Genomic DNA, 21,302 nt, shown 5'->3' on the forward strand with positions numbered 1-21,302 from the left:
CTAGGTAGCTCTTTCATCTTAAATTAATCCATTTCTATTATTTTATACTTTACCACAAGGCTCATGGTTTAGCGGCAAGGTTCCAGTGCGTCTGTCTCCTGAGGCGGGTACATGGTATCTCTTTAACTCCTCCTTGTATCTCTCTATTTCTTTTGTAGCCTGGCTACATTCTATTAAGCCATTGGCTGAAAGCAGCTTCTTCATTAACATTTATATGCAATTAAACATTTATAGCATACAGAGGGGAATCCCACCTCACTACATAATCTCACCAACATGGCCCCCTAAATGTGAGCTGAACAAGGACAACAACAATAGACATGTCAGAGTGAGGGTAAAGACCATGAGGCCTCCATCCTACTGAAGGAACTATGGGTAAATAAGGAATGCTGGCCGTGGGAGAGTCTTCCCCAGGGAAGAGCACTGGTCATCCAATGACAATTGGTCATTCCTAAAAGTTATGTGTAAATATATAGACTGAGAAGGGTATATTTAGGAATATATGTATATACACATATGAATGTAATAACAATGAATGCAAAAGAGGGCATGAATTTAGAAGAGAGAAAGGAGGGATTTATGGGCTGTTTGGAGAAAGTAAAAGAAAAGCAGAAAATATGATCATATCATAATCTTTCAAATAAAGATATAATTGAAAAGGAAAAACAGTAAGAGTAAAAAAAGAAGGCTTCTTTCTGCTTGTTATCTTTTCTTTTATCTTTATTTTATTTATTTTTTTAAGACAGGATTTCTCTTTTGATTTGGAGACTGTCCTCAGGTTGACTCTGTAGAGCACACTGGTGTGGAACTCATGGAGATCCACTTGTCTCCACCTCCTCAGTGCTGAGATTAAAGGGCGGCACCTGCACATTTGGACTCCACTCCACTCCTAGAGAAAATATATGATTGAGAGTCCGTAAGTTTTGGAACCATTCAGAATGTGCTTTCATTCTGAGAGATTTACTAATGCTAACACTGATCTAAGATTTCGACTTTTGGTGACTGTAATGTGACAGAATCATTGCATTTTATCGACTGGAGATTCTCAGTCTCCTTCGAGTCTGCAAAGTGAGCTGGCCTTCGGTGCCACTGAGTCTTGGGGCTCTGGACTAGTGTTCTCTGAGTGTGCTATCCTGTTTCCAGTTCCCAAAATACATGACAGGGCTTCCTTCTGGGCATTGCAAGTTATCCGCCTTTCAACTCTAATCGTTAGTAGGACATGAAAACTGCTTTTCTTAGAGAAGTTCATTTACACAGTTACCCAGACTTCGGAAGGTTCCGAAGAAAATACAATACCTACCAGGGCTCATTGCAATATGGAGATTTTTAAAGGTGTCTGTAGCTCTGATCTGGGTTGCCATGGTGCAGCATTGAGTGAAGGCTTGGACACAGCGTAGGCCTATTTTCACACGGTCCGCTCGCTGCTCACAGGTTTCATAGGGACTAGGTCTGGCTCCGTCATAACAACACTTCTTTACCACCGGATGTTTGTATGTAGCAGCTGAAACGATGTCAATACGCGTGTTCTTACCACCAACAATCGTAGGGATCTCAAGCGTCAATTTCTCTACCATCAAAAGACTCCCTCACCAGATACTCCGGGAAAACAAACATTTTAGATAATTTTAGGCGAGGAAATAATAAAGAACTGCTTTGTTCGTGGAAAGGATCTGGCCAATGAAATCCTGAGTTTGCGTGAAGGATTTGAGGGGTGACCTGAACCTCCACAAGCATCTTTTCCCCACCCGCTGCTTTGCAATTAGGGAAACCCCGTGTCTTCTGCTCTGGGGTCTTGAATGCAGTAACCGCAGTGCTATACAACTTGTGGACTACCTTGTTCTCTTATTATCTGTTCCAGGTAATCTGTTGACTGGAGACTCGCACCTTGGTCTTCATCTATGAGCGGGAGAATGGAGATAGGGAAGAGTGGTCAGTGTCATACTGTTGTTATATTACTCAAAAATAGGTCTTGTCCCTGCAATATCACCCATAATACTCTTGTCAACTAAATCGTTTGTTGACTTAACATGATGCTAATTGTTTATTTTTCACAAAATCGTAAGCCTAGAAAGGTCCCCCATACGCTAGGCTCTCCTGGGAACTATATCACTTCTATTATAAGGAACACAAATCCACAAGGGTCGGCTGGCTTCCTCGGGACCAACAGGAAAGCTGACGTCAGACTCCCGAACAGCCACCAAAGCGTTAGAGTACCTTGAATTTTCAGTTCATGCTGCAGATCACTTATTGCCGTGAGATTTATTTTGTAGGCTTTATCTGTGAGACAGAAGGAGGTGTGGAATGCATAAAATCCTTCTAAAACAGTCCCACGACGGTATTCTCTTCCACATCATCGCGTCCCTCTAACAACCTCTAACAAGCACTGACTCCCTGGCTGGATACCCAACCAGGACTTCCCACCACCCTGGCCCAGGGCCTCATCCCCACCTCGGAGTGGTTTTCATCAGCCATAATACTGAAAATAATAACTGGAAAAAAACTAACGTTTTATAAATGAGTCTTAGATAGAAGATTACCGTGTTCTTTGACGTCAAAGTGTGTTGTTCCATTGGTGGAAGCGTCTTCTCTATATTTAGCCTGAATCGTCCATCTACCGTATCTGTGGAAACCAGGTGTTTGATATCAGGGAGGGCAACAAAGAGTTTTAATTATTCAAGAGGAACTCTAGTAATTTCTGTGTTGAAGAGATATGAATATATGTGTGTGAGTGTTTGTGTGTCATACCCTAAGTAAATGTTTGGAGGAAAAATATTTCAAAAATAAATAGACATAACTGAACATTTCAAAATTAAAATAAATTGTTTAACAGTTAATTTTTTATATAATATTCTTCCCAAAGAAGAGAACTATAAAGGAGAATGTGTTCTGTGCATACAGAACAACAGACGCCAAGCTGCTAAGACGGGAGAGTGGAGTCTGATGGATTCCAGTGATCTGCCGTGGAGAGCTGGCACGAAGTGACGTCTGGGAAGTCAGAATCATAACATAGCAGACTCGATTCTGCACTAGGGGGTCTATGGCATTTTAAGAAATTGTATAATTTTAAATCATCTAGATTATTTCAGCCTCCCAATTTCAGTCTACGATTTTCAGAAAATGTTTTCAAAATGAGCCAAACACAATTTCCCTTAGAGAGGATGCAGGGCAAGTGACTCTAAAGTGTTTCTACTGGAAATGTCTGTGGTAGCTATGTATAGTGTAGTATAGTACAGTGTAGTATAGAAAAGTATAATACAGTATAGTATAGTACAGTGTAGTATAGAATAGTTATAGTAGAGTATAGTGTAGTATAGTACAGTGTAGTATAGAAAAGTATAGTAGAGTATAGTGTAGTATAGTACAGTGTAGTATAGAATAGTACAGCTGCCTATAGTACAATATAGTATAGTACAGTACGGTATAGTGTAGCATACAATAGTATACTACAGTATAGTATATTCTAGAACAGTATACTATAGTATTTCAAAGTGTGGTACAGTATAATGCAGTACAGTACAGTGAAGTACAGTATAGTATAGTACAGTACAGTACAGTATAGCTGTCCTTATCTAGTATAGTATAGTACAGTATAGTATGGAATGGTATAGTACAGTACCATAAAGAACCTTACAGTATAGAACAGTACAATATAGCTGACCTTGTCGGGGACACCCTGCTCTATGTTCCTTGAGAACAGGGATTGTGAGCACTTGACTTCTATTTGGTAGCTTGCTCTCTTATTGTGAGTTCCACACACAAGCAGTGCTCATTAAACATGTATTTTATAAACCTCTGTATGAGCATGGTCTTAATCCTTGCATATGAAACCAAATAGAACAAAATTTCCTACACACACAAACACACACACGTTTTGACTTAATCTCTGCACCTGCTAAGCATAAGTTCTCTCTAAATAGACCATAACCTAATGCGTTGTCCCCAGAGATGGACACTCTGTTAGGGTGAAAAGGTAAAAAGGACAACTGAAGATTGTTTTCTCTATAATTGATTGCTCTCTCTATAAAAAGAATGGGTGGGAAATTTGGGACACTTTCTCTCTCTCTCTCTCTCTCTCTCTCTCTCTCTCTCTCTCTCTCTCTCTCTCTCTGCGTGTGTGTGTGTGTGTCTGTGTCTGTGTCTGTGTGTCTGTGTATTTATTTACTGAAACAGGGATTTGCTATCTGCTGAAGCTGGCTGGTAATACCTACATCTAAGGGATTCTCTTTTGAAGGTGTGCTGAAAATCAGAGACTCCTGAAATGCTGGACAGTGCTCTGGTATCTGGGATTCATTTCTGTTCTGCTGAGAAGTGGGCCTAACTTCTACCATCCTTTGGAAGGCTTCACATAGCCACATGTGTGCTCTCCTTGGTCAGAGCAGGTGCTCACTTAACCTTTCCTCTGCCCCACAAACAAAAGTTCCAGGTGTTTTTATTTTTCAGGAAAAAAAAGGTTATTAATAAACATTTTTACATACTTGGGGTTAGAAGGAATCTGGAAGACAGGAAAAGACACAGCTCCAGTAAAATTGTTTCCTTGTACCTTGTCAACTTCTGATCCTTCAGGGTCCTTTAGATAAATAAGAAAAAAAATGTGACCGCCTTAGGTTGTTTTTCGTTATTACAAAGTAATACCCATGACCAGGTAATTTTGGAAGACTAGAGATTTATCTTGGCCACAATGCTGGAGGCCAGGGTTGTAAGGAGATGATGCTGTGCAGGGAGGACCTGCCCTGCGTTGACTCTGGATGAAGAAGCAGAACCGCAAGCAAGCACTCAGGAAGAGTTTGTTCATGTGACAAGAATGCTCTTTGCATGGGAACAGCCCTGCTTGGTGCATCCATCTGTAAGGGAGGCATCACGGGACTAAGCACATACTTACTATGAAAGTTAAGACAGTTTCCCGTGTAACTGGCTCCAAAACATCTCCCAGCAAAAGGACGCCAACCTTTACTGCAAAAGAAGTGATATCATCAAAAACATTGTTGAGTAAGGACTATTCCTATTTTTTGAAACAAACATCATCAGGGTGAAAATGATTTAAGATACAGTGAGTGACATTGTCAAAGATTAATAATATATTTTAAAAACATTTTCAATGAGATAAATCTTCTTAAAACCCAAATATAGCCCCTAGATAAAAACTCATATTTAAGAGAAAGTTGTTGGTAAACATTAATATTGCTAAAGATTCTTTCATTTTAACATAAGTTATCGAGATTTACTTACAGTGAACATGAAAGTTAACTTATGAAAATACTTATGTTCAACTTGCTGGAAACATGTGAATAGTATTAAATTAGTTATTTCTGTACTTAGTCCTCCATTTATTGGGAATTTCATTATACTAAAGAGTGAGCTCCACTGTAGGTTGTATGAAAACATACAATACTGCCTTATATTAGGGATGGAGGGTGGAGGGGCAAACAGGTGTTTGGTTCAGATAGCATACATTCTCCTGCTTATGAAAAGTATCAAGGGTCCAAGTTAGCTGTTGCTGTGATATGCTGTGATTGTGTGATTTTGTTGTATCTGTTGCCCCAGGTCCTGTGATTGTTCTCTCCTCATTAAAAGAATAGAGGCGACATTGCAGAACTGCTGGTCCTTGCACATCCTAGGCAAGCTCTCTGTCCAGAAACACAAGTCTCTTTGTTTCCCTGCTAAGTAGCCCAGGCTAGCCTGTGATTCCCAACCTCCTCTCATCAGCCTCCCTGGTTCTGGGCTCATGGACACACACCACCAAGCCCTGTGAGACCCTCCACTCTCTAAACGCTGTGTGTCTCACAGCTGATTTGTGCTTAATTTTCTCCTTCTTTTCGTTCACTTTGGAAGTAGGTACACAGAGCCAGGTGGCAGCAAATACATTCAATTCCAGCTCTTGGGAGGCAGAGGCATGATGATCTCTATGAGTTCAAGGTCAGCCTGGTCTACCACCAGGTGATGTCCGCGATAGACGGGGTTGTTACACAGACAAACCCTATTTTTCTCAACAACAACAACAAAAAAAAGTGGCTTGCAGAAAAAAATATTAGTGGAATATTTCATGTATTTCCTTCTCTGTTTTTATAGTTTTTAATCTTTATAAATTTGAATCTGATCCCTTAAAATATCATCCTTGTCTTTGTTTTTTGTGCTCAAAATCTTTTTACTTAAAGTCTTTGTTTTTTGAAATTACATGCATTAGTAGATAATTGCACGCATACTATTTTATATTTAAACATACATACACACATGTTTATTTAGTGTTGTTCCTATGTGCTTAGGGTGGATTGCTCAGGATTGGATCAGCTGTGGGGGCTCCTCCCTGGAAAAAAAACCCAGCCTCCCTCTCTGAGTAGCCACTGACTGTCTATAACTGCTTTGGCTGTAGGAGGCTTTTAAAATCTCCCCCATAGGGGTTGTCTGTCGTCTACACAGATTCACAACTGCTCCAAATACAGAGAGTGCATGACCATGTGTGTCCAGCACTGAACAGTACAACTAAAACACAGCCCCACACCTGAGATCAGGGAGAGTATGGAACAGGAGGCAGAAGACCCAAAGATCTGGAGGAGCAGGGTGCCTACCAGAGCTCAGAGATGTGGTTGCTAAGCTGCACTGTCTGCTTTTGAGCTGAACATACTAGTAGAGCGATTGACTCTGCTGGGGCACAGTGACACATTTTCTTTCTTCAAGGGTTATCAACTCAATCGTAGCCAAGTCTTGGTCCCCACAGTAAAACAGAAATAGTGCCCTAAGCCCTACACCATTTCGACCCTTGCCTGTACTGTGTAACTCCACGGAGGTGTCCCAGGAAATCCTGTTTCACCAGGTAACAAGGTAAAGCCAGTATGATGAGCAGGTCGCCCACATCCTGTGCTCTCCTCCTTCAGTGCTGTCACCACCTCATGTTGTCCCTCCCGTCTATGACAAACCTGCCTGCGCTGTCCAGGTCTCAAGAAGGAGCTGTTAGCAGCCTGTGGAAAAGTCTACGATCACAGGTTCTAAAGTTCAAAACTGTGGTCTTGTCTGGCTGTTTCCTCTTCCTGTTCTGAGTTATCTTAATCTCTAAACCTCATTAATAAAACAGGAAGATTTGTGTCACCTCCCAGTACACTCACAGGTATGAACAGAGTCTCCACATGACTCAACATAAAAGGAGTAACAAATGTTTGTTATCATTATGATTTCAGTGACTATTACTTGCATACTTTCTAATCTAGGTTTTACTTAATTTAGAATATTAATCTTAGGGTATCAGGGGCAAGATAAATAGAATCTGTGTATTGAAGCCATGAATTAATTGCAGTGCCTGCTTTGTGCTAGACAATGAGATAAGAGTGGTGACCAAGTCTGATATGCATGCCGTCTGATGCACTAGGAGAGGAGAAACACAGTTGTGTAGGTTTCTAGGAGCACGGAGGTGCAGGTGCTGCAGAGCCCATGCCCTTGGACATTGACAGAACAAAAGGAAGGACTTGGGATGTTCCTAAGTGCTGGAGCACCTGCCTGGGATGTAGGAGGCACTGGACTTATCCCTAGCACTGACAGAGGAGGAGAGACAGAAAGTTGCTGAGGGTGGCAGACCGAGCTGTTTTGCAGGTTCCTGAAGGGATCCGTGTATGCGGATGCTACCAATAGGAGTTACTGAGTCAAAGAAAAGATAAAAACGTACTATGCAGAAGTAACACTGCATCCACCTCCATGTGCGTGAGAAGTAGCGGGAAAAGCAACTAACTTGAGTCCAGAACTGAGGGAACATAGCAGAGAAGGGACCTAGGATAGAGGGTGGGACACAGGCTGTGAAGAACTGAAGGACTCTGGACAATATTCTAAGGTCCTTTATCTTAGAAAGCCTTGGAGACTAAGCTTTTACTCAAAGATGCTTAAGCTGATAATCCTTCAAATGCCGTCACATTAAATACATCAATAGGATAGGACTTTAGGTTGTTCTTATAGGCAGAAACTACTATCTCATATAAGAAGTCGTCTTGTTGAAGTGAGATCAACATTATGGCAATGACTCTCTGTCTGAGCTGGGGACAACATCCTGACCTTGTCTAGGTCTTTCCTTTGTAAGCCAACATAACAGGTGGCCCTGTTGAATGTGTTGATTATCATACAGCCTCATTCACCTCACCATGGACATCACCAGCATCCACCAAAATTAGATTATTTCTACTGTGCACATAGTTAAACATCAAAACAAAGCATGACAGTCCCTCTTGCCTCTGTCCATCTGTCCCCCAAAGGACCATGAATGAAAAACTTTCCCACTTCTTCCTGCTATGTACATCTTCCATAAATGCATCTCTAATTGTCTTATTTGCAGTTCTTGGGGGGGGGGGGGAAATGTAGATTTTCCTCAGTTACAGTGTCTTTCCTGCCATTCCCCTCAACAGGAAAACTTTAAATATAAAACCATGCATAACAGACTCTTTCTCAGGTGACTCACAGTGGACAATTAGCACTTGGGCACCTCTGTGATGTACGTTAGTCTCTGCCAGAGGTCTAATCCTTTACACAGGGGTGCTTTTTTCAAACCTTGGGACTAGCTACTGAACCCAAGATTGTTTTACAAAGCAGATCTTAAGATAAATTATTTCTCGGTGCCAAAATTGTATTTTCAATCATATCTTTTCTATTTTTGATGGATAAATTCTCTGACAGGACAGATAAAGTAATCATTGGTTATGTTATTTATTTACCAATTCCATTATAAATTACAAGTGAAAATGCTATGTGAGAATAGAAAGTCATGAGGATCTGAGTTTCTCTTGAGTTAAGTAGAAACTGGTCTACACTCCATTTCAGATGTTCAAAGTTGCACATCTTTATGTCATTCTCCCGTGGAAGAAGCATCAGATACTCTACCGTGCTGCTGCGGAGTGTACACAGGCTTGTCAGTGTGGACGAAGAGAGAGCCATTGTCATAGAGGACTGGCCTTTTTTCTGATTTTGAAAAATGCTTTGACACGACTTCCAAATACACATATGAAAATGAGCTTTGTCCTTCAGACAACTGTTTGTTCTGAATCTGAAAAACAACAAACAAACATCATGGTGTGAAAGGTGATTGTGAAGTCCTAAAGCGTGCTGACCTTGTAGAGACAAAACCACTGCAAACTGTGAGACCAAATCAGCTTGTTGCTGGTTTTTGTTTGTTTGTTTTGGCTTGTTTTTGTTTTTGTTTTTTGAGACAGGGTTTCTTTGTATCTTTGGAGATGTCCTGGAACTAATTCCTGCAGACCAGGCTGACCTTGACCTCACAGAGATTCACCTGCTTCTGCCTCCCAGGTTCTGGGTTTAAAGGCTTGTGTCACCACCACCTGACTGCAAAATTGAGCTTGTGCATTGCATAATTTTAAAGAGACACTGGAGACAGGGCTCAGGAGTTAAGAGCACTGGTGGCTCTTCCAGAGGACAAAGATTCAGTTCCCAACACCCACGTGGCAGCTCAAATTACCTGACTCCAGTTCCAGAAATCCTACTTCCTCTTCTCTCCTCTGTTATCGCATGCTGTGGTGCCCAAATACATGTGTAGGCAAAATACCCATTAACAGGAAATTGTAAAAAATAATAATGAGCCTGTAGTGGTGCGTGTCTTTAATCCAAGCATTCAGGAGGCAAAGGAAGGCAGATCTCTGCAAGTTCTAGTCCAGCCTGGTCTACATAGCTATTTCCTGACCACACAAAGCTATTAGAATATCGTTAAAGGCAAAGATTACTATCTGTGTGTCAAATTGTCTTGTTGGAGTCAGATCAACAGGTCTACAAAGACACTGTATCTACGAAGGTGGCAATATTCTCACCAACTGGAGGTTGTTTCTTTCCAAGCCTTTTCTGGAAAACAAAAAATAAACATAATAAGGCAGGAAGATCTTGTTTTCATGTCTATCCAGGACTACATGGTAAGAATCTGTCTTATAAACATAACCAAACAACAAAACTAACTAAAACCACTGTAGGAACAATAATAATATATTAGTTTTGTCAAAATCCCTTCATAGTCTGACATCATAATAAAATGTTAGCATTTTTGAGACAAATTATTTCTAGAATAAAAAACTTTTAAAACTAAGTACTAAAACAAATAAAACTCCAAGCAAACTAATAAATAAATTGGCTAATGAAGCGATCACATAGTTCATAAGCAGCGAAGCACAGAGGACTGGTGGACATGTGGAAATCTGTTGACATCCTTGTAACATGGAGGGTGGGGCCTGCTTGTTGTTGGGGGTTTTGTCGTGCCCGGTGCCCCACATCTATTTAGCTCCAAAGAAAATCACACTTAGATCTCCATAAATTATAAGTTGATTGGCCAATTAGCTCTAGCCTCTCACTGGCTAACTCTCCCATCTTGATTAACCCATTTTTCTGATCTATGTTAGCCATGTAGCTCAGTTCCTTTTTTCAGTGGGGCAAATCACATCTTGCTGCTTCAGTTGTCTGGGCAGGAGTGAGAGGAATCATCTTCATCCTTCCCAGAATTCTCCTGTTCTCGTTACATCAATTCTACTTCCTGTCTGGTTTTCCTGCCTATATTTCTTGTCTGGCCAATTGGCATTTGTTTATAACATGATTGACAAATACAGACAGTTCTCCTGCACCAATCCTTACCATCTGGAGAGCGCCAATGACACTGGGATTCCATAGCACGAGGAACAGCTATCATTGAGAACGGTAACAAACCAAGAATGCTGGGGAAGATGTAGCGGCAGGGAACCCTTATGCATTGCTAGATGGAGTGAAAATTTGTGCAGGCACAAGGAAAACCATTGTGGGAATTCCTAAAAATAGAGTTACCTCTGGCCCAACTACAACACTTGGGAATCTCCGAGGAAGGATAAAAGCCAATGCGGTAAGAGATGCTTGCACTATTCATCACCTTCATCATTGCACTGTTCATGACTCCCCAGCTATGGAGACCGTCTGCTTGTCCATCAGCAGCTAAGTGGACACAGGAAATGCGATAAACATGGGGGAGTTTATTCAGCCAGAAAGGACAAAACTGCTGGGAAATGGATGCAACGGGAGGTCTGTATAGAAAGTGAAAGAAGCCAGACTCAGAAGGCAAATACTTTGTGTTTTCTGTCACTGTGCACACATGACACAAAGATTGTGTACATACACACACATGACATAAGAGGAGGACAAGAAAAGGGAGAGTGGATGAGGTGGGGTAAGGGGGTCACTACAGTCCAAGAACATGACACACTTGCAGGAGTTTGTCTTTATGAAACCCATCAGTGTCCTCAATGAACATGCACAAAATAAAGAAGTTTCTAACCATTCTGAACATAAATGTCTCAGTAAACGGCAGTTATTTGACCAGTTTGTTCTTTCTACATCTTGTGTGTTTCCAGAGAGAGTTGCTGGCTGCAGCACTCAGCAGTCCCCCATCATGGGAACTCTGTGTACAACTGGGGAATACTGAGCTTTAGCAAATACCCAACAGCCCGTGTGCACATTCAGTTAGCAGTTCCCTTTTCTAATTTCACCTCAGGATATTTCCTGTTCATATCCAAACGTTGTCACAGAGAGGAGCTTATTTTTAAGGATGTGGGCATGGCACACTTGGCTCAAAATCAAATGTAATTTTCTGCACAGAGTTTGGGGTTTCACTCATCACTCCCCCTGTTACCATCTCACAACCACACAGCTATGGAGCAACAGTAACGACTACAGTTTTACCAAGGTTCAAGTGTTGCACAACTTTTACCAAAAACACGTAAAAAAAAAAAAAAAAAACAATCAGTACATACTGTTAATAGTGTGGAGTTTTGGAATTTATTTTCTGGAGATAAATTAACATCGCCTGAAGAGTAGGTCACTTTTCTATCAGGATAACTTCTTATAGATATTGTCACAACAAATGCTTCAGTATAGTCATGGGCTTGAATTACAACATTTTCAGATGCTCCAACCCGGAAGACTTTGGGTGCTGAAATGACGTAGCTGTTGAAACAGTAAAAGAAAAGGTTTGTTAGTTTTGCAGGTTTTCTTATACTTTTGTTATTTTTTTCTTTCACTGAAGATTAATTTCAAAAACATAGGTTAGGCATTAGTGGCGCATGTCTTTAATCCCAGCACTCAGGAGGCAGAGGAAGGTGTTTTTCTGACTTTGAGGCCAGTCTGCTCTACATAGTTAATTCCAGAACATCCAGGACTACACAGAGAAACCAAGTATTTAAAAAAATCAAACTAAAATCATATTTTGAAAGTCAAAATTTATTATGATGGAAAACTTAACTTTTCCAGCATGAAACAGGTTGTAATTGAACCCCAGCAACAGCAAAGATGTTGGTGTCCATTTAGAAAAACAGTAATCGAGATATAAAGGCACCAAGAACAATGGCCTAAGTTTGATCCCAGAAACCCACATAGTAGAGGGAAAGAACTGACTCTTAGAAGGTGCCCTTTGAGCTCCCCATGTCTGTGGTGTAATGGGCATGCCTACCCCTCGTACACAAATAAATTCATATTTTTAAATGCTGGCTGTGGAGCTTCCCTTCAGATGAACTTTGGTTCGTATTGGGGCATCAGCAACGCAGCCTGTGCATGTGAGGAAATTTCATCTTGTGTATGTTCTCTGCACTCTCAGAAGCCTAGGCCGCTGAGCTTGCACAGGAAGGCATCACTGGGTTGTTTCTGTTTTCTCTGCAGACATGTGCACGGCATCCCCTCTTTTCCTCAGGCTCTATATACACATCACCAATGTCCGAGAATCTTATCAGTCCTCAGTCATAAGCACAGTTGTTAGGTCTCTGTGCTCTCCTGATGCTTTCTTCACTTCCTGGAAACTGCCTTCATATTTATTCATTCCTTCATTGCCCCATTCTTTCCTTCATTGGCTCATTAATTTTCATAGGCTCACTCATTCATTATCTGCTTCTTCAGATAGAATTCAAGTTCTAGATCCATCTTCTCCCACACTCAGAACCCATTACAAAGTAGGTGTCACGACAGTTAGCATGATTTTTTTCTTTCTTGGACTGAAAATGCCTCAGAGCTTAGTAAATACATCTGGCCAGCTGTGTCTAATCTGGTTTCAGGAAGGGCTAACTAGGGATGCCATCCACATGAATGTGGATAAGGACAACATCCCTTAGAACACCAAGTGCAATGGGGTTCGGGGTTTCAGGGGAGTTGAGCTTGAGAGCAAGCATTCTCTCTTTACTCCTGAGCTGCCCCATAGGAGCTGTCCTGCCTGTTACACCCTTCCTGGGATGGTGGGCTAAAACCTCTGACATCTGAGCACAATTCATTCCTCATTTAAGTGGCCTTTTCCAGTATTTTGTCACAGTGGCAGAAACCCAACTAGTATGAGAATCAATCGAAGTGATCAACCACTGTGCTGTCATGGCACACTTCCTCATGGTCTGGGAGAGAGGAAAGACTTTCATAGCGTGGGCCAATGGGGTAGAGCAGGAGAACTCTTAATACCCCTGAACAAGAATCATGAGAGTCCAGGTCCCGGGGTTTAATCTGGATGTCCCTGTGCTGAAATTGTTAGTCTGTCAAAACAGAATATTAAAGATAGCTAAGGTAGTGGGGTGAATGTGGCCTTGCAGTGAAATCTCAGAGTAGACGCGTGTGCAAGTATTAGCCCACGTTTCATTTACACTTGTATTTCCACAGATGCATGTGTGACAGAGACAGGGGAATTGATGTGCTAAAAAGGAGAGCACAGTAAAAGTCCTCTCTTCTAGCAGTGTGACCTTTGGCCAGTCACTTCTGTCTGGATTTCCTGTCATATGTGGACTGAGCAGGCTCTGTTTATTAACAAAGGCCTAGAGTACCAGCTAGCGGGGGCAGAAGGCAGAGGTACACGTGGGCATATGAGCTTAGTCAAGCCTAGGCAACATGGTGAAAACAAACAACAGAAAAGACTAAGTTCAGTGGGGTAGCATTCGGTTAACTTCCAATCCTAAGATGTTCACATTGTTTACAAGGACAGGATTCTGGCAGCAATATAAGTATGACAAACTGATTTATGATGTAGATGTCATTACTAACATAGTGTTTCATTTTTTTCCATAGTGCAAATACATTGTGACCCACTATAAAACATTCTTATACATGATTAGTAAAATGAAGTTATGATTGTTTGTGATTGGTTTTATAAGATCACCGTATTTGACTTACACCGGCTTAACTGCACGTAGATCAAGAAAAGCACAAACTAAGCCCCAAGTACAGGTAGGCAATTACTGCCAATAAAATGATGATCTCAGGTTCATGCTGCACTTTTGCTGACTAAGAAATGAATAATCATCTCTGTCATTGTTATAGGTAGCTGTTCCATGGGATCAGTTTTGTTGTTAGCCACTCACCAAATCCGGACGTGTCCACGGCTCTCATGGTCAGCTGAGACTACCCACTCATTATATCAGGAGCAGACAGTTATTATCGAATCAATAGAACCCAAGTCTCCTATTCACTCACCACAGGTAAGATGCCCAGGAAAGGGAAGATGGCTCATTTTACTTACTTTTGTTCCTGTCCCCATGTTTTGCCCAGGAAAATTAAAAAGCAAAGTGCTCCCCAAAGGCCCATGGCTGGAAGGAACATAAGCCCGTGAACATGACCTTCTTGAAGCTACTTTTCTTTGAAATAAACTGCGTTTGAAGAGTTTGTGTAAATTAGTTTTCTGGGTAATTATTAACTTCACAGAAAAAGATCTCTAAATGAGAAGGTTAAGATCAGGAATAGGCACATGAGGGTGTTTTAATGAATACAAAACATGTTTTAGCATCCCGTAATGTCCAGTAATAAAGACAGGGGTCTTTGACATGAACTTAAAACCCAGGGACGTGTTTTTATGAATACAAGTAAGAGGGTACTAACCTGGGTGCTTGCCACTGTGCAGGAAGGCTCAGCGCTGGGGGCCAGGAGCCGCTTTCCTCTGACTTTCTTGTCTCAGCCAGGTCCTTTGTGCTGACACCCTGCTACCTTCAACTTGATTCTGGCAGGTTTCATTTGTCTCTGAGATTGATGGAAGACTCACCTGGATTTCATTTTAAATGCACGGTTTTAGAATGATTTTGGCTGACATTTAAGTCCAACACTCAGGAGGCAAAGGCAGGCAGATTTCAGTGAGTTCAAGGCCAGCCTGGTCTACAGAACAAGTTCCAGGACATGCAACGGTTCACAGAGAAATCATGTCTTGGTAACCAAATAAAGGAAAGATAGATAGATAGATAGATAGATAGATAGATAGATAGATAGATAGATAGATAGACAGACAGACAAAGAGAATGAGTCTGACCTGAAGAAGCAGAAGCAGCATCCCTGACTGGTGATAGCCAAGGGTAACCAAGGTCTGCAGAGACAGTCCAAGGACTATATCCATGGTCCATCCCAGTCTAGAGAAGAAGCAGTGCAGTAGATGGAAAAGGGTTGTGTCGGCATGGAAACCCTACTAGAAGCTCCTATGATTCCCTAGACAGTAGACACTCAGTGCTTACGGGGATGTGAGTCTGTGAATCCCCGTGTCCCTCCCCAGAGTTTGCATGCAGTCATAGAAGGCCTCACCTTATACCTCCATGCTCCAGTGAGGGTTTCTACAGTTTACTACAGGACATCAGTATGAGCAGAGTTAATAGTATGTCTTCTTTTTTAAATCAGTTTTTGGTTTTGGAGACAGGCTGTCTCTATACAGCCTTGGCAGTCCGGGAACACACTGTAGACGCGACTGGCATTGAACCCATTGAGATTGACTGTCCTGTGCTTCTGAGGTGCTGGGATTGGAGCAAGTCCAACTACGTCTCACAAGTTGATTTTCATGGCTCATTTCCAAGTAAATTTAAGCAAAAGATAATTTTTAGAAATTTCATTAAATTTATTTTATATGTTATGTTCATTAAAAATTTATTTAGATATTCTTTTGTTAATCGTTTGTACATTTGTATATGATGTGTGCTGTATTTCAAGGTAACAAAAGAAATGTCCAAAAGTTGGATGTGTATTTCAGTTGTTAGAGGCCTGCTGAGCATGCTCAAGGCCTGGGTAGGGCCCCAGCCAAACACGACTGTCAGGCGTGATAGAGTACACCTGTAGTCACAGCACTCGGGAGGTAGAGGCAGGAGGATTGGAAACTGTAGGTCATCCTCAGCCACTAGTGAGTTTCAGACCATCCTGGGCGACATGAGATCCTGTGTACAATAATAATAATGATAACAGTGTTGATGGTGATAATGAAGAGATGTCTAAACACAGTCCTGTAAGTCAGAATTTTGGTCACACTCACAATAGCATCTTTACCTAATTAGTAAGGTTCTATTTAGTAATACTTTAATCCTGAATTTGTCAAAGAAAAAGGAGTGGGAAGAAAAATTCTATGCACTATTTCACTTACAGTAGTGTTCCTTTTATACAGAGCATCACAATGGAAAACATCCACACTGCCGTCCAACTAGCTATCTCATTCATTTCCAAAGAAATCCTGTAAAATGATTAAGCTGGGTTGCAAAAGATGGGTCAGGTTAAAGCAAACAGTGCTTCTGTGATCACTTTCGGGAAACAAAACCCAAGAGTGTAAGGACCGCCCAGTGGACACCTACCAGCTTTACTTCAAGTGCCAGCAATGGGCGCTGTCTGTGGTAGGAGAGCAAACACTAGGAAGTTTTCAGACCACTGCTGTGGAAAGTGTTTACAGGATGACAGGCTCAGCAAGTCATGGGCTCAGCTGTTTGACCCAATCTGTTTAATCCAGCTGTCTTCTAAATGTCGTTCCGAGACAGGCTGTCTTCAGGGTTTAATGTCACCTGCGCCAAATGTTTGATTGTTGTGGGAGGTTCACTCTTGATTTTGAACAAGTATTGCATTTCTTTCTTTTTCTTTCTCTATTTCTTTCTTACTCTGTGTGTGTGTGTGTATCTTTTTGTGTGTCTTTCTGTCTCTCTCTCTGTGTCTCTTTCTCCCTTGTTTTTAAGACAGAGTTTCTCCTGTAGCCCTGAGGAGATGCTAAACTCTGCTAGAAACCTGAGGGTCACTGAATCTCCTGTAAATGTCACCTGGCATCAGGGGACCAGATGTCTTTGCTTAGAGTGCTGTCTAATTTTTATGTCAACTTAACACAAACTAGAGTCATCTGAGAAAAGGGAACTTCAGTTGGGACATGCCCTAATGAGAATATCTGGTGGGCAAAACTGTGGGCATTTTCTTGATAGATAATGGATGTGAGAGGGCCCAGTCCACTGTGTGCAGTGCCATACTTGGGCAGGTGGTTCTGTGAGCTGTATAACAAAGCAGGCTGAGGAAGCCATGGGGAACAAGCCAGTGAGAAGCACCCATCCATGGCCTCTGCATCAGCTCCTTCCTCCAGGTTCCTGCCCTGCTGGCTCCTGCCCTGACTTCCTGCAGTGATGGACTGTGATGTGGGACTGTAATCTGACCTACCCTCCCCCCAGCCATGTTGCTTTTGCCAGAAACCGGGGCGACATCCTGGTCCCCAAGTCTCTCATGGTCTGCATCCTGCTCCGTACTCCTGTATCCACTTTCTTCATTGTTATTAAGTGGCTTTGATGTGAAGGGTCCCTGGAGGGTGTGTCTGTCAAGTGAACACTCTTTATTCTGGTATTTCATACTTATTTACTAAAGAGAAACACTCTAGAAATCACCAATTAACACAAACCACAGGCTTCCTTTTATGAACGAACAACAGGTCTTAAAGTATGATTTTCAAGGTGAAATAACTTGTAGGGAGGAACTATCAGTGGGCTCTAAATGAGCAGAGTCCCAGTATTCTGTGCGTTGCTGTTAGAAGTTCAGCTCACCACACTGTTGGCCTCCGGTGCCTGCTGCCTGGCTAGACAGGAGCGCTGGAGTGATCCGTTCCTGTTCCCTGGAGTCCATGCAGTCTGAGGACAACCTGAGACACAGGGCTGTCTCCCCTGAAGCAGAATCTTTCTAAATGGAGAACTGACAAAGATGCAAGTTTTATTTAGCAGTGGTGGGCTGCCACAGGGGTTTGTCCTTTAAGATGATTTTGGTTTCAAATCTAGTCCTCTGCCTCAATAGTGTTAGTATTAACTTATTTATAGCATATACCCACAAAGACATGTCCTCATAAAGAGGAGGAATGTGTGTATTCCCTCTATCTGTGCCTACAACCCCGGCACAGCCACAGTTACCTAAGTGCCTCCCCCAGCAACTGTGTGCAAGGGGACCTGGGAATTCAAGCTATTTCCACTTGGGGGTCTTAAAGCAAATTACCTCTTATTATCCAGTTGCCTTGATATCCTGTGTATGTATATTTGAATAATATTAAAATACATTTAGTTTAAAGTATGTTCTCCAAAAGCAAGATTGATAGAGACATTCTCAGTGTACCCAGAGTGGAGTCACTCCAGGTGAGCAAGAGTCAGGCAGTCTGGCTAACTACCCCATATGCACTTCCAAGTCCAAAGCACAAAGCCTTGTGGAAGCCCTGGGGTTGCTGACACAGGGTTTATTAGCCTTTGATGTAAACCACAAACAATTTCTTTCAAGTGTTCCCATTCAATCCGTTCTTGTTACTTACCTTCACCAACTTGAGCAAATACAAGATGAAGTAAGATTTTAATTGATCAGACTAAGACAAACTTATCTGCTATAGTTTTTATCTAACGTGCCCCCCAAATGGCTATTGCCAAAACCTTGTTCCAGGTGGTACTGGTGAAAGTCAATGTGTCACAAAGCAAAACCAAAAGTCGTGAATCTGGGGAGGAACTGGTAATGTCTAGAGGGCAATACTGAGCTTGGAGTAACCAGAATACAGCATGATATTCTCAAATAAAAAAATTGAAATAGATTAAAGAGAAATATTTTATAAGACTAAGAAAAATAAAACATCTTGTTCCTCAGAGTGGTGTTTTTGGGAGTCAGGGAATTGGTTTATTTTTCTGTTGTTTGGTGAGACAAGGGTGTTCTCCACAGCAGCAGCAGCGGCTCCTCAGAAATGAGCTATTTTAGAGACTGGAAAATCGTGTTATGTTCTGGGACATCCTGGAATTTTTGATTCTCTTGTTCAGTTTCCCCAGGGCTGGAACTGCAGGCACATGAGTCCTTCTCTGATGGTTATGGAACCGTTAACGACCTGACAGATGTGTCACCTGACAGAGTCTGTCCCCCTGTATCACACCTGAGTGCAGGACAGACAGTATCCTAGCCATTAAATGTGAAACTCTGCTTACTTCTCTCTCTTCTTCCTCTTCTTCTTTCTTTCTCTGTATCTTTCTGCCTTGCCTCTCTTTCTTTCTCTCTCTTCCCACGAAGTCAGTCTGCACTCCCTTCCTCTCTCCCTTTCCTTCCTGTCCTCCCCCAGTCCCTTACCTTCCTCCAATAAAACTCCCCATGTAAACTCTGTCTGCATGCTGTGTCTGTCTCTCACCTGCCGAGGTCTCTCATGCACAGAACCACAACACTGCCCCTTCCCTGTCCTCTTCCAGTAAACCTCCTATGTCAGCCTCATTGCAGTGGTGTTATTTCTCTTTGTGGTGCTGTTAAATTATAACAATAGTGGTCTCCTTTCATGCAATAAGAAGTGATTATTTTACCAAAAATATGAGACTTTTTTTGCAATATGCGTTGTTTTCCAAGAATGTTTTCTAGAACATAGCTAACTTTTAAAATAAATTCCTGGAAAATTGGGCATCATACTACTTAGCATAGGTGCAGTCAGTTTCTTTGTAAGGCTGTATCGTGCATCCTATAAATCACAAACATTGACCTCTGACCTTCACTGTTCTTCCGTTCTCACCCGTCTGCTATTAGGGAAAAACCAAATGCTAAGAAACACATTAGCAACTGGCGTGGACTGCATGGTGACCACCGCGGTTTGACCAGGCCCAGCGTTTCCACATTGCAGACTGCACGCCTCCAGCACCTTGTTCCTTTCGCTTTTAATGATGCTGTCAGGTCCTGTTAAATGCCTTTCCCTTGGGGATATTCTGTGTGGGCTTTGATAAAAGGATAAAAATGTGTGCAATGTTTGCCTCTTGTTGAAATAGGAGCGGCGGGGCTGCGTCCTCTGCACCCCGGCCACCTGCTAGCTTATGCCCCGAAATAACAACACACAAACTATATTCATTTAAGCACTGCTTGGCCCATTTCTATCTAGCCTCTTCTAGGCTAATTCTCGCACCTGGACTAGCCCATTTCTAATAATGTATGTAAGCACCCCAAGTTGTGCTTACTGGGAAGATTCTAGCCTACGTCAATCCTGGGTCGGAGCTGCCCGGGAGAGCAGAGCCTGGCGTCTCTGCTCCAGAGAGCAGAGCTGTCAAGTCTGAGCTCACTTCCTCTTACTCCCAGCATCCTATTCTGTTTACTCCTCCCACCTATGTTTTAACCTATCAGGGCCAAGGAGTTTCTTTATTGCTTAACCAATGAAATCAACAGATTGATATATGACACTCCCACATCAGCCTCTCTAAAGAAAATAATTCTCTGGTGAAAAAAGTGCCCGTTACCATGGAACCAGGGATTTCCTTGTGCCCTCCTAATTACATCAAGAACAAGAATTTTAGAGAATTACTGGCACACCTGATCCCACGGATGAAATGCCTACAATTCGGATCCAGATCCTGAAGGCAATGTAAGGCAAGAGTTCATTAATAAGTGTAGAGAAATCAGACACCAGGATCTTCCCTGTAGGAGCATTATGAGGGGAACAAGGCCATATAGTAAGAGTAGGAAATTGTAGTATGATGTCTGCTGCCACACCAACTCCAATGTCGTCTGTGTGACATATGTCATTATGCCGGATGGGAGCTACGTGTCCCATGGGACTAGGCTTCCTGGAGGTCAATGGCAGACAGCCTGGTATTAGCCACAGCTGAGGCATAGACGGGTTTTTCGATTAGCTGGCTATGCAGGAAATGAGCTTTGCACAATCTCTTTTATAATAATGATATTCTATATATATATATATATACAAGACAAGCATCATTCTCTTCAGAAACAGCTCTGGGATAGGAAAGTACAGTATGGGAATGTATAAGACTACAGCAGAATGATCAAGGGAATAGATGGGTTAATGTTGATGGACAAAGACTGTTCTATTATACTTTGAACTTTATGGATAGGCTTGCTAGATCCCAACCCCCATGATGTCTGCTGCATAAGAAGGTACTAAAAAGTATAGTTCAACAGGTGCAGAGAACTAATTAGGTATATTTGGTCACTAGATGAAATAAAGGGTTAGAAAGAGAAAGGGCCATGATAGCAATAATGAGACAGAAACTTTCTATTCATAAGATGAAACCACTTGTCTGAGGTTTACAGTCCCAAGGACAAGATTTCCTCTTCTAAGGATGCTTTATGTCTAACACCTGTTCCTG

At 42.0% G+C, this 21,302-nt stretch overlaps 1 protein-coding gene across 17 annotated transcripts in view; it reads right to left on the reverse strand.

Moving 5' to 3' along the window:
- Nucleotides 1–629: 629 nt before the first annotated feature.
- The window catches only part of LOC126491239 (complement C5-like), a 113,279-nt gene continuing 92,606 nt past the window's right edge, over nt 630–21,302 (reverse strand). For 4 of the 17 annotated variants that reach the window (XM_050126768.1, XM_050126765.1, XM_050126764.1 and 1 more), the window contains exons 7-10: nt 2,215–2,277; nt 1,834–1,896; nt 1,301–1,501; nt 630–889 (exon numbers count right to left, since the gene is read on the reverse strand). In XM_050126768.1, coding sequence (XP_049982725.1) covers nt 810–889; nt 1,301–1,501; nt 1,834–1,896; nt 2,215–2,277 — 407 coding nt within the window. In that variant the 3' untranslated portion in view covers nt 630–809. Of the gene's footprint in view, nt 890–1,300; nt 1,502–1,833; nt 1,897–2,214; nt 2,278–2,537; nt 2,621–4,475; nt 4,568–4,879; nt 4,951–8,850; nt 9,014–11,741; nt 11,935–14,470; nt 14,609–21,302 lie in introns of those variants that run through there. The other 13 variants (XM_050126767.1, XM_050126756.1, XM_050126771.1 and 10 more) reach the window with 6 other exon arrangements.

The sequence above is a fragment of the Alexandromys fortis genome, unplaced genomic scaffold (assembly GCF_014885135.2).
Source record: "Alexandromys fortis isolate MF-2015 unplaced genomic scaffold, M_Fortis_MF-2015_v1.1 scaffold_268, whole genome shotgun sequence".
Classification (NCBI taxonomy): domain Eukaryota; kingdom Metazoa; phylum Chordata; class Mammalia; order Rodentia; family Cricetidae; genus Alexandromys; species Alexandromys fortis.